The 16,860-nt window shown below is 40.4% G+C and overlaps 1 protein-coding gene across 1 annotated transcript in view; it reads right to left on the bottom strand.

Moving 5' to 3' along the window:
- cacna1ba (calcium channel, voltage-dependent, N type, alpha 1B subunit, a) overlaps positions 1-16,860 on the bottom strand; it is a 150,698-nt gene that overhangs the window by 50,640 nt on the left and 83,198 nt on the right. Inside the window, exons 11-22 of the mRNA XM_030059364.1 lie at positions 16,163-16,383; positions 15,639-15,751; positions 15,145-15,257; positions 14,886-15,017; positions 14,048-14,120; positions 13,834-13,951; positions 13,579-13,646; positions 11,974-12,080; positions 9,108-9,173; positions 4,734-5,525; positions 3,352-3,542; positions 1,891-2,011 (exon numbers count right to left, since the gene is read on the bottom strand). Coding sequence (XP_029915224.1) covers positions 1,891-2,011; positions 3,352-3,542; positions 4,734-5,525; positions 9,108-9,173; positions 11,974-12,080; positions 13,579-13,646; positions 13,834-13,951; positions 14,048-14,120; positions 14,886-15,017; positions 15,145-15,257; positions 15,639-15,751; positions 16,163-16,383 — 2,115 coding nt within the window. The remainder of the gene's footprint in view (positions 1-1,890; positions 2,012-3,351; positions 3,543-4,733; positions 5,526-9,107; positions 9,174-11,973; positions 12,081-13,578; positions 13,647-13,833; positions 13,952-14,047; positions 14,121-14,885; positions 15,018-15,144; positions 15,258-15,638; positions 15,752-16,162; positions 16,384-16,860) is intronic.

The raw sequence follows: 16,860 nt of genomic DNA, 5'->3' as shown, positions 1-16,860 counted from the left end.
ACTGTGTAGACCCAACCATTTTGTGCTTATTCCATGATTTTTGTCAGTTGAGGGCTGCTTACATCTTTGCAGTTTTATAAAGTGCACCATTAACCCTGTAAATGCAGGTCATCCTATCAGGTTACAAGCCAGCAGAGAGGCCTCACCCAGAGTCAACACCATTTCTGTTAACGTCTGCCATACTGACCGGATACACCTGCTACCAGGGGCTAGATGTGTGTGTGTGTGTGTGTGCATGGTTAATTGACAGTGGGTTTATGTGAAGGTTTAACAGCACACTGAGGAGATGGACATCGTTAGTGAGAGGAAGAGAAGGAAAGCGCTACTATAGTCCCTTGAGGAGGTGCATTTAAAGATGACAGGTTTTACTCTGGGGGGAGCAGAGAGGGGGGGTCGAGAGGCAACAACAGCAGGCTTGATATTCAGCTCTTGCCAAGATGGAGGGCTGGGCAGTAACCTGGTGTAATGGTACACTGAGGTATCGGAAAACACTGAGGGTATCAGTCAGTACAGAGATATTATCGATCATCCCCTTTCTACTGAAGTGGGCGTATTTCATTTTCTCTACAAATTTATATGACACACCTGAAAAGTTATTTCACATAAAAAGAATGTATGAATATTATTAGCCATTTATTCTCTAGCAAGATCCACAACCCCCCTTCTATGACAACACACACACACAGTGAGGTCAGCTTTCTAAATAACAACCTGACCATACACTGACTGGCCCGTTTTACACAAGGCTTTTCATCTAAATACAACTTTAGCACATCCAATGGTAAACGTGTCTTCATTTTTTTTTTTTTTTAACAGTGAACAAGGAACACCACGGAGGGTAAAGCCATGGACAGCATTAGATGATCTGTTTCTAAAACCAGATCATCATGTTTTTAAAATCCATCTATGCCATGATCTGAACAGAAGGGCCAGGGCCAAATTAGAACCGCACTTGAAATTTCTTCTTACGATGGATTATTCTTTATAATTAATATAAACACCTATATATATAATATAAACACCTTTACACACATTTACTGCATTGATTTAATATATATTTGCATTGACTTAATGTATATTTGCTCTTTTTTGTTGTTTTGTTGACATTTTTTCTTTTTTTATGTAATCAAATTTTGAGGTGGGATTCTCTTATAAGCCCCTAGGGGTTTTCTGTATCTCACCTGCACAATCTATTGTTATTTCATTCTTGTTCTGATGTTTTGCTTTTACTGTGCAAAAATAAAAATAAATAAATAAATAAATAAAATAAAATAAAATAATTGTGGTGCACCTGTATGATGTAGGTAAACTGTGTTGAAAAACCGTTTGTGTCGTTGTTGCTGAACATGATGTTAGGTGACTCTGTGCCTGTTTCCTTACAAGGTGTAGACCATATAGATGGGCTAACTGGCAGACTGTACCACCTAACCAACAGGCTGCACTGGGGAAAGCCTGCAGTCAAACGCAGAGAGCCCTCCAACACTGTCCACAGCTGCAACTTCTGCAGCAGATACTGCTTCAGCGAATGTACCAACCCGTCCAGCACACAGTTTACACTAGACAAGGTCAACTTGTCTTTCTTTAAGTCTAGCAGCCTTTATTATAATTTCTTCATTAGAGTAAGAGGACTGCTCTGCCAGAGCCTGATTATGTTTGGGCACATTTAGACTTGTCCAGCCTGTTTCCATCTCACATATTGAGAGACGTCTAGAAACATACATGCATCTTATTTGTAATAATATCCTCAGGATATTATTTTCATAGTACGCTGATAAAATTTCATCTTATCATGATATAAAAAACGGATATTGCCCAACCCATACTGAGCTATAACTTCCACAGCTTGTCATGTCGGTCTTAAAAGGATGCGAGTGGACTGAGCTGACTTACGGATTTGTCTGTCCAAAGATGAACATGGAGCTGTAAGGCAGGATAGGTTTGGGTCCACTCTGGCACAGATCCTCCAGATTCTTCTCATTCATAGGCATCGTCTCACACTCGATACTGTTCACTGTGAGGGCAGATGCTTTGATTATGGAAATGCAGGCATGGATCATGTATGACATCGAAGGACAGAAGTGACTCTCCTGTGACTGATGCCTCTTTAATACACTGTTAACTTGAACAAACGCGAAGGATTTCATGTAACAAACAATGCCTTGTGCTATTTAGGAGAGGCTGTGAAAAAGGAAAAGGAAAAGGAGAGCTGGTACATCACTGGAGTTGTCAACCCCATCACAGATGCTTCATGTGAAAACAGACCCACAACACCTCCAGACGGCTGAACACTAAATCCTACCTACTCTTAACACTGAGCACACACATACTCAGTGAGGCAACACGTGCACTTCACTGACACAGCAACCTACACTTATTCAAACCAGATCAGCAGCACTGAGGGAGGTCATGTCATTGTAATTATTAGCAACTTCATGTGTCATTTTAGACAAGTATGAATTATTCCCAAAAACATTAACAACAAACAAACAAACAAACAGAACCTGAGCAAATTAGCTGATCAACAGACACAGAGGCCAGTTCATAATTTCAATCCAGTTCAAAGTGACTATTGTGTAAAATATATACAGAAACTATAGAAATATAACTTTGAATCGAGCTTGCTCCAACCTTTCGATTAATGGGGCATTAAATAAAAACTCTTGCAAATTTATGACCTGTGACAGTGAAGTGTTCACTCTTGCTAAAGGAATGCACACAAGAATAAACTGAGCAAAGAAATGAGCCTCCATTCTTTCAGAGTAGAGGCCGTGAACGCAGTGCTGTTCAAATTTCCAAGACTGAAATTCTGATTATCTGAGTTCAAATGAAAGTAGCATTTTCTGGCTAGCAGCAGAACAATGTGGATGTATACAAGGAAATGCTACATGATCTCAAATACTAAACACAAACTTTTTAAAAGTATTTTTTGGGTGGACAATTTCAAGATGTATTTGTGCTGAGAGTTTCCTTTATATATTTCTACTGTCATTTTTAATAGCAACTGCTAGCAAGAAGCTGCAGCAGAGCAGTAAGTTTATCTTCACTAAAGTTAGTGTACTATAATGGTTATCTACTGTTTAATATGGTCTGGACTGAAAAATATGAAACCTATCCTTAAATGTGAATATTACTATAGTGCATTAAAATTACAATTTGGTCCCTTACACTAAAACAAACACTAAAGAACTTCCTGTTTGTGGCCGCTTATCTAGTAATCCATGTATTTAAGCTTTAAATGTCTTTCACTATCACTGTAAAACTCTCTGGATTACAGGTTCAGCTAAATACCTAAAATGTAACTAAAATATACAATATTGTAAGTACATCAAGCTGGCCTCAAGCAGTACTGACTCGGTATAAGGGTGGTCTCTCCAGGAGGGGAAGTGATGGTCACAGGAGGGATGTGGATTGAGGTCTGGCCAGTCCGTCTGACATTCCTCTGGTTGTCTGAGTCCTCAGCTCTGTCAGAGGGCCAGTTTGATCCCCCGTGGCCCTGGGGAGAGATGGCCAAGGAGTCTCCCTCCGAGTCTCCAAACCCATCCCTGGAACAAAGTTCATATCTAAGATACTAGTGTATAATAAATATTCAAATAATGTCTCAACCTCTTTCATTGTTTGTACACAATAACAATAAAGGCTTCTATTCTGTTCTATTCTAAAAATGGGTCTTTCAATCACATCTGCTGAAGATATGATCTATCTCTGCCAAGTCTGTTGAAGATGATATCTTCAACAGACTTGGCAGAACTGGCAAAAGAACACTTGCTGTACAAACAGTTTATTTTTGGCAATTGTAATTGTCCTTTGTATAATTGGTTATCTGACTGGTAGTTACTTTTGCACAGGATGGCATGGTAGAACGGGGGATAAACATGGAAAATAAATTTGGACTATTCTGACAAAACAAATAAAGCAAAATTACTGAAAACATTTATAGAAACAGAATTTAACACCTAACCCACACTGGAAATGAGCAAGCAACAACCCAACGGTACCACCTTACAAAGTGTCCTAACAGGGTCCAACAGCGTCATAGCTACAAAAATGGGAACCAGTCATCTTGCAGAGTGGGAGTTTACTTATTTATGTGTACTTTTCCCATCTTTTTACAGGCAAGAAGTGGTGAGCATCTATGGTTGGTAACATCGCTTATTTTCCAGCACTGCCTCTTATTTGTTCAGGTCCTTGTAACTTGTGCTGGAAACATCGTAGAGATGTAGACAGAAGTTCTATACAGTTTCCAGCCAACAGCAGAGCTCTAGAGGCTTAGTCCCCCCATGACATGTTGCTGAAATAAAGGCAAAGTCTTTATCAACTTGCTCACTGCAAGTCTGGACATCTTCATTGAAACTACTTGCTGCTATTTATTTTTTCATCTGCTTTTTATTTGCTCACATCTCATTCTATTAGGAATAGATGTAATACTGCTGAATTATTGCAAAAATATAATGTAAGAGATTTTGCATAGTAACATAACAAGGGCCAAATATGAACAAAAACTCTTTGATGTAGTTTCAAGTCTTTCAGTGTAATTGTTTGAGGATCTTCCTTACAAAATGCAAATGACATGCAAATGACAATCATACAGACTGGAGAAAGCTAAATACAGAATTTCATATCAAAGAGATTGTTTCTGAATCTGGCTGCTGATAACACCAGGGGAATCCTGGAAAAGTCCCCATTCAAGAAACTAACTAGAAAAACTAACCAATAACTGTAGTCCCAGTTTATACCTGTTACAGTGGGTCTTGTCTCTTTCGCCGGGCTCCTCTCCCTCCATTGTGGACTGGCCTCTGGATCCATGAGCCCGGTGTCTCCTCCTCTCCCCATTTGCCCCGCTCTCTCCCCTAGAACTTCTCTCCCCATCCCTATTGGACGAACGGCTGTCTTTATGGCGGGATCTTCGCTCTCCCCTACCCCCGCTGTTCACTGTCCCGTTGCCCTCTCGGGACTGCCGGTGTGAATGGTGATGGCGATGCTCTCTCTCGCTCGTCACTCCTCCTCCTCCTTCATCTACTGAGCTCTGGTGATGGTGCCTCCTGCCTCCCTCCCGGCTGCGAGATCTCTCGCTCTTCCCCTCCTTGCCCCGGCTGCCATCGTGTTCTTTAGAGCGGCTGTGGTGGACGTGGTGTCTCCCGTCTTTGCCGGTCTCTCCATTATCATTCATCTCCTCTCTATCTCTGTCTCGTTCCCGGTCCCTGTCCCTGTGGCGGTGATGTCGGCGGGGCTGCTGAGGAGGTGGAGGAGGGTCGGTGGTAGTCTCGGCCTCTTCAGGCATACAGGGCTTGTGGTGGTGGTGCTGGTGGCCGCTCAGCGGTGGCCCATCGCGGGGCTCTACAACCAACGGCCGGTCCAGGTGGGTCATCATGTCAGGTCGGATGTGGAGGGCCGAGGAGAGACGGAGGCGTTCCTCAGGCTCCAGCTCACTGTACAGGGCCTCGCAGCTCGTCAGGTTGTGCCTCCTTAGCCGGTTGGCTCGCTGCTCCCACACCGACATCATCTTCATCGATTTCTGCTGCTCCTTACTAGCGATAGGGCACAAAAAAACAAACAAATCAGCATCACTGGAATTTTGATCATGCAAAATAAATGACCCTGAAATTTATTTTCTAGATCCACAACTCCATCACACCATTTCATTTCAAGGTCTCCTCTGTTGGAGCTAGTAGTTTCACATTTCTAAAAAGCATAAAAACATTTCCAATAAATTCATCAACAGGGGGTATAGTTTAGGTCAAGGTGTGAAACATTCAATATGTACTTGATACTTCATGCCTTTATGGCAGTAACTTGCACATAACAGTATGCCATTTCAAACCTCATGATGACACACATAATCCCTACATGCTGAATGATTTACAGTATGACCAAGGTGCAATGAAGCTTTCAACACAGCAAACCACTAGGGTCTTTCTTCAGGACCCTAGCTACTGTGGAGAGGGCTCATCCATGAATGTGCCATAGAAGCCAAGCATGGCCATATTACCATGCTCTGGCATGCTACTTTTGCCCTGTCAATGTCTATGCATAATAACTGTACTTTGAAATGGCTGAACACATGCAATTTTTATATGCTCTAGAAACCATGCTGTTTCATCTCCCGGTTTTCTTTGGAACTGGCATATTACCATCTTTTAATGTGGCTTTTCATCAAAGAATTCCACTCTACCAATGAGCAAGAGAAACTAGCTTTCCTCTGCTCATTAACAAAAGATGTAGTCAGTCTTGATTTTTGTGTGTTCTCAACAGTCCATCAATTTGACAATGCATATACACACTTGTCAATACCTTCTATATGAGTAATACCTCAGCAAAACAAGATCTGTTGCTTAAGGGCTGGGTGAAAAGGTGGGACAACAGTCACTGAATGAACAGAAAAGGTCCATATCATGGGGTGTATGACAAGAATGTGGGGCAGCCCTGTTTTCTTATGCTGTCTTGGTCTGAGAATGTAAATTATGAGAACATGGTCATGTATGTTTTCACGCATGTAATCATTATCAACCACCTTTCTAGCAGGCGGATGGGTTTACCTCAGGTAGTGATGGACTGGGGTGCAGACATAACTCCTACAAACACATAAAGGGAGCAACATTGAAACAAACAGAGGGAAAGACTTCAAAGTGACAGAAACAGGTTAAAGTAGACAGACAAAAGCACAAGGGGGGAATAAGCTTCAAGAGACTGACAAGGGGAAAAATGCACACAATAGAGATGCAAAATGACACAACAAAACCATAAGCATTTCCCTTTGCTGGGAGGAACGGGGAAATAATGAGGACCAGAGACAAAGATACACAGCGCTAACTACATCCTTGTGGCAATGCAGGTTGAAGAGCTGTAATCAGTGTAGCTTGCCTGGCACAGGATAGAACAATGTGTGTGCTTTCAGGTGTTTGCTGTGATTGACGTGTGTGACTACATGTTACAGATGTCCAGTGTAACAAAGTAGGGTTAGACCAATATATTGGTCCATTAATATATCATTGCATTAACAATATTGAACAGTACTATTACTGTTATTTGTTTTTTGGTTTGCTTGTTTCTATTAGCATAGATTTCAATGGAAAGTTTAAAGGGATAGTTCCCCCTTTTTGAAAAAAAAAAAAGTGATATTATTTCACCCCCACCCCCCCACCAGCTGTTGTGTAGGACAGTAGTGGTGCTCTCTTCCTCTCATTGTTACTGAGTGCTGGATACTGGCTGGATGCTCCACATGCTAACTGTTAGCCCTCCAGCCAATATTTTTAACAGTTAGCATTTGGAGCATCCAGCCAGTATCCAGCACTCAGTAACAATGAGAGGAAGAGAGCACCACTACTGTGCTACAGAACAGCTGGGGGGGAAGTAAAGTAATATCACACTTGTCAAAATGGGTGAACTATCCCTTAAAAGTGTTGTATTGTCTAAATGCTGTGTGAGAGGTTTTTCCACCCTGTAAAGAAAAAAATCCTGGGACATAACTCCAGGCTGAGATTCAGTACATTGCAAAGGCACTCGGCATATTTTTCACACCTCAGTTGCCCGAGCACAATACATACACTCCATCTTATTCAGTGAGGAATTTATGCAACTGAAGTTGTGCCACAAACAAGTGCTTGAAAAGAGCATCGCATAAGCAAATACCCCTCTTCATCACCAACTGCAAGCTCAAATTGCTTCAGCTGTAAGCACTATTGCTTCCTAAGGCCCCTTTATAATTAAAGCACTACCTGATCTGATTTGAGATTCTAGGATGGAAAAGCCTCTCTTGTGCTTTTTTGAGCAGGCAGCGGTGGTGCCGACAAACTCTTTGTGCAACATGCTGTATAAAATATAAGAGAAATCTTGTCCACAGCATTTGAGAGATAGGCTGGTCTCATCAATGTCTCTGTCCCCTACTTGCAAACTCAACTGCCAATAAATATTAGGTAATTACTCTGCTGAAAGGTGCACACAGTTCAAATACATTTGACACAAAAACATTTGATCATTCACAAACAAGCTAAGGACCCACTATAAAATACCTAATTAATTACAGTCCTACACATGTTGTGTATCTTCGCAAGTATAAGGGGTCATGAGGTAGGCTTCTTTCTACTCTTTAATCTCTCTCTTACTCTCTCATATGCAGTATGTGTACTATTTTGTTATTGATCATTATGTGGAACTGGTAAACAGTAAAAGCAATGACTGTAAGAGTAATAGGGAGTGTGTGGTTACAGCTACATACATATGTGATTTTCCCCATATCTTTGTGTAAAAACGTCATGTCATCTTCAGTGCAATGTAGATTTATAGTACATCTTTCTTTTTTCAGCTTGCAGCTTTCCATGAACAGTATGGCATTGTGATTTGGTCAGGTTGATGACATAATGCATATTATTTCCTGTGTAAACCTGGATACATGTATTTTTTTCCTTGCATGAAAATAGTTCAGTATTAAAATACTGAGTATCAGTAGCACAAATTATGAAGTATTGGCTGTTTGATGTCGGTAGTAACTATCAGTATTAGTACTGGTTTTCAAAAACCCACAGCAATCAAACCCTATGAAGAAATGCTGGTCATTCAATAATCTCTAACTGCTGAGTCACCCAGCATTTGCCTCTGTTTCTATGGAGCAGAGCATCTTTCAATCTCTGTCCTTCATCTGCACAACATAGGCCTAAAGCCAACAAAGAAGTAATAAAACACCATGTTTACCAACACAGAAAACTCAGTTGCTGCTGTAAATATCCATACAGTACATCACACATTCTCTATGCAATAATAAGAAGTAACTCTGGATCTGCAGAAAAGGAAAGGTATGGTCAGTGGAGAAACTGTTCTCTAGAAGAAGCAAGTCAATCACATTTAGTTTCCATGATTACAGACACAGACACTTATCAATCACAGGAAAATCTTTAAAGATAACACTGAAACAAAGACACAACTCTATGAATAGATATAGATAAAAAAGAGCTGCCATGTTCCTCTGTTACAGTTAAACACACAATAATGATCCAATGGTGAAACCACAAGAAGATAGGATTTTGCAGGAAAATGGTAGAAAAAGGAGAGGAAGGACAGAAGGATGGCGGGAGAATTTAAACAGTATAAATTGTAACAGAGAGGTAATAACTCACAGTGAGTTAACGCTGCAGACGGACGAGCTGCTAGAGTGCGCGTTACCTCGACTGCGTGTTAGAAAACTGTACATGCACAAAACAAAAATGGGGAAGGGGATAAATCATATAGGGCGAAGTCAGAGAAACAAACAGACACGATTGTACATTTCTCCGTCTTCTCTTTATCCTTAAGTTTCCAAACACATGTCATTGCAAAGAGCAGAGCAGTCCCAGCACAGAAACACAAGACTGTGTGAGACTGAATCACAGAGAATAAATGTTACACGAATGGACCACCTCAGATATTTTGACCACCTCACTGAGAGCTAGATAACAACATTCACGTTGAAATGTGGAGGACAAAGTTTTCAAAGCCCACATTTGACTGCATAGTGTCTAGTGTCGCATAGAACGAAAAAAGATGGGAAAAAATAAATTAATGAATAAAAATGAATAAAACCTAAATTTCAGTGTAAGAACTCATGCAAATAGGAAATTACAGTCAAATTTTACAAACATTTCTCAGGTAGGGCTGCTCTGGAGACAGAAATGATGTCACTGGTTTAGTCAAAAGTTAATGGACAGAGCCAAACAGCACAGCTTATCTGGTCAAACAGCACTGGACAGTGAAAAAACCACGAGGTAAGAGAACGTAGTTTAGGTTATGTAGCCTAGCATTGTTGCAACAACCTCAAAAAATACAATCTTGTAAGTTCTGTAAATCAGCATTTCCCAAACCAGTCCTCATATATGGCTTTGTCCTATATCTTTCACTCCTGGTCAGTTGATGGCTTCATACTGCCAGGCTAGCCCTGCTCAGGTTAATCTACTTCTATTGCTCCACCAATCAGCATTAAGCCCTTAAAAAAACAAGAAAAACAGACAAAGTGCAGGGCAAGCATACATAGGACATATGTAAGGAGCAGATGTGGAAACCTGATCTAACTAGTCTAGCTGACCTTCCAACTTCAAACTATCCATACTAGCCTGCAGGCAGTGTTAGGTAAGCATGAATGAAAAGAATTGCACTGATATTTACATTTTGAGTTATTTATTATTGTTTTTTTTTTTTTTTTCCTGAATTCTTTCTTTGCCTAGTGTTCACAGTACCAGTTGGCTAGCTTGAGCTTCAACAGAAAACTGTGGCTCTTTGGCTCCACCAGTTCGATTACTTCTCACTTTAGAGTAGCTTTGCCTTCAAGAAATGTTTGTGGAACTTAAAGTCCGTGCATACGAATAAGACATAACAGAGAACACCGAATAAAACACAGAGCTGCGTGTTTGGTGACGTGTACAGGATTCAGCACAGGATCTGTTTAGGCAGCAAGGAAAGATGAAAACAATGTCTCTTACAGTACATTGTATGTTGCTGCTGACACATGTCTTGGCCAGGTCAGTCTTGAATCAAGAGGAAAATCTCATGTTCAGTCTCAGTGAAGCTACCTCATTAAATAAGTACGATCAGCAAAATAAGCTAATGGAAATGATTTCAACATACAGTAGTAATTTATATACTGACTGAAGACGTCAGTTCAGTAGTTGGGTGTCTTAAGTTTTTTGTAAATTATGAGGTATTGGACTGTAAAACCTTGAAGATATCGTAAATTTTGATTGAAAAAATCTTTTAATGTTGCAAACACACACACACACACACACACACACACACATATATATAAAATGCACTATAAATAAATAAATCAATAAATAAAAATTAAACACAAGACGCACATCCTTTTCAGCAGAAATCCAACTGCTTTAAAAATAACTTGGCAGCAGTTTGTAATATAAGAACAAAATCAAACTGATGAGATATATTTTAATTATATTTAACGATACGTCATTGTCTGTGGGACTGTGGCAGCAGACCAAAAAAAATGTAAAATAAATTAATCAATACATGCATACATACATACATAAATAATAAATAATAAAAAATAAAAAAATCCTGCTTCAAACGAGGGTAAAGGTTTTTGCAATACTAAGGATATTTGATTGATCAAATTTTACTGTTTCCCTTCAGCATTTTTTAAATTCACACATTCTAGTTTGCAACAATGTAAATTCAGTTATAACTGTTTCATCTCTTATTTGCAGTTGACACGTACATAAAATTATAAAAGTGGCATGGTGGCTGTAGGGACTGAATGATGTCTCCAACCCCAGTGCTGTCTTGTGCTGTGGCAACTCTGAATATATAACTAGAAATGTTTGTTTGTTTGACAAAAGAGACATGTAATTGCACTTTGCCACAGTGAGGTGTGCTCCTGGAGCAGCCCCTCAGGAGACAGGAAATGGGGATCTGATTTAAAAATGGAGGGAAAAGAATATGGGCAAGGAGTTTGAAATCAACTTTCACTGGGCCATTTGCTTCGACAGGTTCAGTCAACGTTATGTTTTTGTGTCAACAACTAAAAATAAATGGGAAACAGTCCAGTGGATGCAGGCATGATGAAATGGTACATATTTAGGCTGTCTAGGCAGTAAACAGAAAATTGTAAAATGGCAAGAACTAAAACTTGTTTTTATTGGAATATCTATAGTTTATATATATATTTTACTTTAATTATTTTGTGCATTAGCACTTTCACATTTTATTCTTCTAATAAATTTGATAATAGAAAAAATGTATTTATTGTTCTAAAATGATTGCTGATTGCTCACTTTTTTTGAATAATTTGAGCACCTTGCAACTCAGTTTTGTAAAAGTATGACACAAATAACAACATTCACATGATAACTGGTGTAGAAAGAGATAAGCAAGTTAGCTGTAAGTACCTGTATGTCCTCCATGTCTCTTTATGTGGGTGTGCATGTGAGTCAGAAAAAGAAAGACGTGGAGGCGTCTGAAAACCAGAAAAAGATCAGGATGGGCTTTGTGACTTACGCTGTGATAGAAATGTTAGCGGCCGACATGGGGCTGACTTCCTTTACCTCCTTGGCCTTCTGCAGGGCAAGCTTCTTATTAATGGCCTCCTCCTGCTCCTCTTCATCCTGGACATTGTGTGCAAAGTTGTACATACATACATGCATACATACATACATAAACCCCTTTACAAGTTGGTGGTCTCTTAAAATAACATGGGGATCTTTATCCAACACATCCGTGCTTCCATGGTTGGGCCCTCTCAACCAACAAGGAGCTGGCTCTGTTCTGGTTTGGAAACCTAATTTTGAACCATTCTGAGCATTTTGACCAAAAATAAATTGGTTCAGGGGGGTGCCCTGATGACTCAGCTGGTAGAGTGCATATCACATATCAAGGCTATGTCAGGTTTGATTCTGAGCCAAGCCCTTTGCTGTATGTCATTCCCTCTCTCGTTCTTGCTTTTACTGTCCCTCTCTACTATCACTATTGAAAAAGGCAGAAATGCCAAAAAATAGTAGGCACTGAATTGGGAACCATAACAACAGTGGGCGTGTATTGCACTACAAGGAAACATGGAGACAACAGAGAAATCAAAGCGCCTTTGACGAAACAAAACTGGTTTTCAGTTTGGACAGCTCTTCAATTTCAGGAAAAGATGGAAAGGAGTACAAGAATGTTTCTCAAAACTGCTGAAGAGCTGGTGAAGGCTATGCTTTAGGATCAAATTATCAACAAGTGCAAAACATTGAAGGAGTAAAGAGACTCCAAGAGACTGAAGAGGGTAATATGGTGGAGCATTATGAGCTCCTGGACTGCATGCTGGGTCATAGACCAGCAAACCAGCAGACTGGGGCTGAATTCTGACACAGTGATGCTAGAGTCAGTGGCTACCTTAACTGAAGTGGTTCCACTCCAAACTGGTGTAAATGCGGGTTGGTTCACTAGCTAACACCTTGGTGCCAAGAATCCTGAGCAGAACTGGTTCAAGAAACAGAACTTTGTTGGTTGAAAAGGGGAAACTGTAAGCAACACAATCAACAGGATGTTATTTTCATTTATTGACCAGTGACCAGGGAAAGCTGGCTTATGTGTGGACCGTCAACAACCTTTTAGGTTGAGAAAAGTTGGTCAAAGCCATGCTTTCATTGCTTCCTTGTTTACTCTCTTATGTGATTCTGTCTCTTGCACAATAATACTTGACAAGTGCAATTAAAGCAATCAGATGCCTTGCATCTATGGCAATTAGAGCCTTTGTGCTTCCCAAAATCAGTCAGAACAGAGCAATCCACCAACCAAGTTGCTCACAGGTGCATAAGCAGAAAGGCACTTCTCCAATAGTGAAATATTACAGCAAATTCTACAAAAGATCGGGCTGGTTCATTACCTTGAGTAACTGATCCCGCCGTACATCAGTCACACTAAAGCAGCCCCACCCCAACAAAGACCAAGGCGCTGTATATCCCGACCAACATAAAGAAAAGGGATGGAATTCCGTGTGTGGCATTGATCTAAGCTAAGGGACTTTTATGGATGCTCTACATAATACACTGCTACTCCTACCACCTTCTGGAGAGACCCTTACAAAGTCAGGATATCATTAGGTATAAAAAAACAAAACTGTACCTTAGTGAGCTCCTGGGCATTTGCAAGGTTATCAACAGCAATGGCCAAGAAGACATTGAGGAGTGTATCTGGTTATTTAGGGTCTCAGGAAAAGATCGATGAATCGATAAATACAGAATCAATATTTACACTTGCGGCTGTCCTCGTTCCCATTTTCAAATCTATGATAAATCACTTCAGTATGGCATGTGGAATGCGGTCATGCTGCCTGACAGCCACAAAGGTTAATCGATTCCAATCAATAAAGCAGGATACAGTTTCCAAACAGAGTGAGAACGATGAAGTAAACAGAGGAGAACATGCCTCCATGAACGCCTCCCTGTGATTCAATCCCATGGTACATCACTGCGTTCCAGTCCTCCCCTGTTAGAATCTGCAGGGAAACATGAGGAGGTTGGTGAGTTAAGTCAAGCAGTGCGAGTAGTGTTCTGTTAAAACAAGGAAAAAGCATGACAACGTTGACCTTTACCTGGAAAACAGTGAGAATCGCTGCTGGAAATGTGTCAAAGTTGGTTGTTGGCGTTTCATCCTCGAAATTAAACCTGCAGGGAGAAAACAAAGAATTTCTTTGAATATAATCAAGCTAATCCCAAGCTACAAGAGTCACATTTGCTCCTCCAACTACTAGAACATAAAGAAGCATATCAGCCTCTCCAGGGGCTGATGCAGACAGTACAATATGATCCCAGTACATTTTAGTGCTCTGACTGCATAGTCTGTGACCTTATGGCTGATCTCAGAGTGTTTATTCTCCTCAAATGGATGCGTTGTGCTAATGCTGGCATTTTGTATTGCTCTCTGTCTATCTGCTGGGACCTAATTACATCTCCCCACCATGTGAGGGATGCAGATAGAGGGGATCTGAACTGCAACTGAATTTGTCCTGTGGCTGCCACGAGACCATGGTAGCTTTTCTTCAGTCTGTATCTCATTAGTGCACAAACTGAGAAAGAGGACAGGGAATGTGCATTTGTTTCAAGAGCCTGTGAGATCTGTTTAATTCTGTAAATGTTTTGGATTGTACTCTTTGAATTATAAGAATCCAGGTTTTAGGTCCACTTTGGATCAAAGATTTGCAACAAGAGCAGACGGTTTCAGAATGTTCCAGAGGAAATGTGAAGTGACATGCCAGGCGTGTTGCCTGGCATGTCAGATTGTTTGGAAAAGGGGCAGCAGGAATGGAAATTTACAAAAATTAAACTATTAGCTATTAACTATTCACTTCACTAACTATACTATTAACTATTCACTTGATGTGCTTTAGTTGTACTTCTCCACAGAAGTTAGAGATAAAAAGAAGTACTCACTGGCCACCAAACAGCTGCATACCCAGCAGAGCAAAGACCACAATGAAGAGGAAGAGGAGGAAGAGAAGGCTGATGATAGACTTCATGGAGTTCAGCAGGGACACCACCAGGTTCCTCAACGAGTTCCAGTACCTACACACACACACACACACACACACACACACACACACACATATAAATATATACATAAATACCACTGCAAGACCACTGTTCCCAGTGCACAGATGTATTCTGTGCTTTGATATGACAGATCACTCACTTGGTGACTTTGAAAATCCTGAGCAGTCGCAGAGCCCTCAGGACGCTGATCCCAAATGAGGCCCCGGGTTTAATGGCCGCCCAGATCACCTCGAAAATACTGCCGATAATCACCTGCAAACACAGTGTTCTGAATTTATTGTGCCTGCATGTTTTGCATTTCCATTTTTTTTTTCTTGGTTTGAGGATTTTGTCAGCCTTTTGAGCCAGTAAGTAGCAAAAAAAATCACAACATGTAAAATTAAGTGCAAGAACTGTATAAAAACTGTCGTGATGACAATCTTGGACTTTTATGAAAAACTCCTAATCGATCAAATAAGTTCGAAATGATCAAACTCAATTCTTTCATTTTTTTATTTTACAAAACTGCACAGTTAATTCTTATGTATTACTAAAGTCAAGTCAAATTTTACCTGTCCGGCATACCTCATATCAACAGCACCACAATGTGCTTCACAAAAACTGATGCAAAAGCAGTTGAAAATGACGACTCACCCCAAAGTCAAAACAGTTGAATGAGGAGTGGAAATAGCTCCTGGGTCCGAGGCCATACATTTTCATGGACATTTCGGTCAGAAATAAGCCTAAGAACACAAACTCTGCCAGGTCTGACCAGGAAAAATGAGAAAACACACAGATCAATGTGTGAAAACTGTCTCCGTTTCACAGACATCATTCCATAGTGCCATGGGAGGATTTTACTCAATTTAAAACAGTGTCATTAGTCTGGTTTTCAGTGGAGAGTGTTAGTGTCCATGGTTGTCTAGATTATGTTTTAGAGGCGTAAACCCCCTGACAAGTATACAAGTCTGAGACAAACGCTAAATATCTGTATTTTTCTAGAATTTTGGGGTGTGAAAATGTTCATATTAAAGATATGGAATATTGGCACAAAAGAATGGCAATCTGCAGCTTCAATTCAAAAACATTAATATTGTTCTGACCTTCAATACTCCATATCAGTTGAAATACTAATAATTATACAGCACAGTATGCCTTATTACACAAAATATACTCACATAGTGCATAGGTGAGCCACTCAGGCTGGTCGTAGTGTACAATGGCAACACACAGTGTATTTAGTCCGACTAGACACAGCACTGTCCAGTAGAAGCTCTGGGCTTTGACCAGGCGGCGGATGGTGAAGCGAATCCTCTTCTCTTTCCTCCTGAAGTAAGATGAGCTCTCGTTTTTGCTGCTCTTCACACTGGCCCGGGCAAACGGTGATCCTGGGGGGGCAGTTGGGTCAAAATGCACAAAATGCCGATAAAGTTACAGAGTCCAAGCGCTGAAGCACATTCTAATGTCAAGGGTACAAACAAAGTTTTAAGGGACTGTCTCATTGGTCAGCTTACCTCTTAAAGGTGCACTGTGCAAACTGAGGGTTGATTGACATTAGCACTGTTTAGACCCAACCACAAAAACATGAAATAAACCCGCAATTTACCAGTGAATCAGGACAATAACAAGAACCATGTAGAGTCGACCAAGAAGTCTCAGTATTTAAGTGTTTTTTTCAGTTGAGTCCTCATTATGGGTCCTCATTATGATGAGACCAAAGTAGACTCAACCATCAAATTCCATGCTTATTCCATGTTTTTTGTCAGTAAAGTCGAAAGGGTCTTCACTTCAATGCATTTTTATGTAACATACCTTTAAGTGATGAGAACATACTGTAGATACCAAAATCACCTCTATGTCCCAGGTAGATGTTGGC

The sequence above is a fragment of the Myripristis murdjan genome, chromosome 9 (assembly GCF_902150065.1).
Source record: "Myripristis murdjan chromosome 9, fMyrMur1.1, whole genome shotgun sequence".
Classification (NCBI taxonomy): Eukaryota; Metazoa; Chordata; class Actinopteri; order Holocentriformes; family Holocentridae; genus Myripristis; species Myripristis murdjan.
Note: the sequence above shows the minus strand (reverse complement) of the source record. Positions and strands in the feature narration are given on the sequence as shown.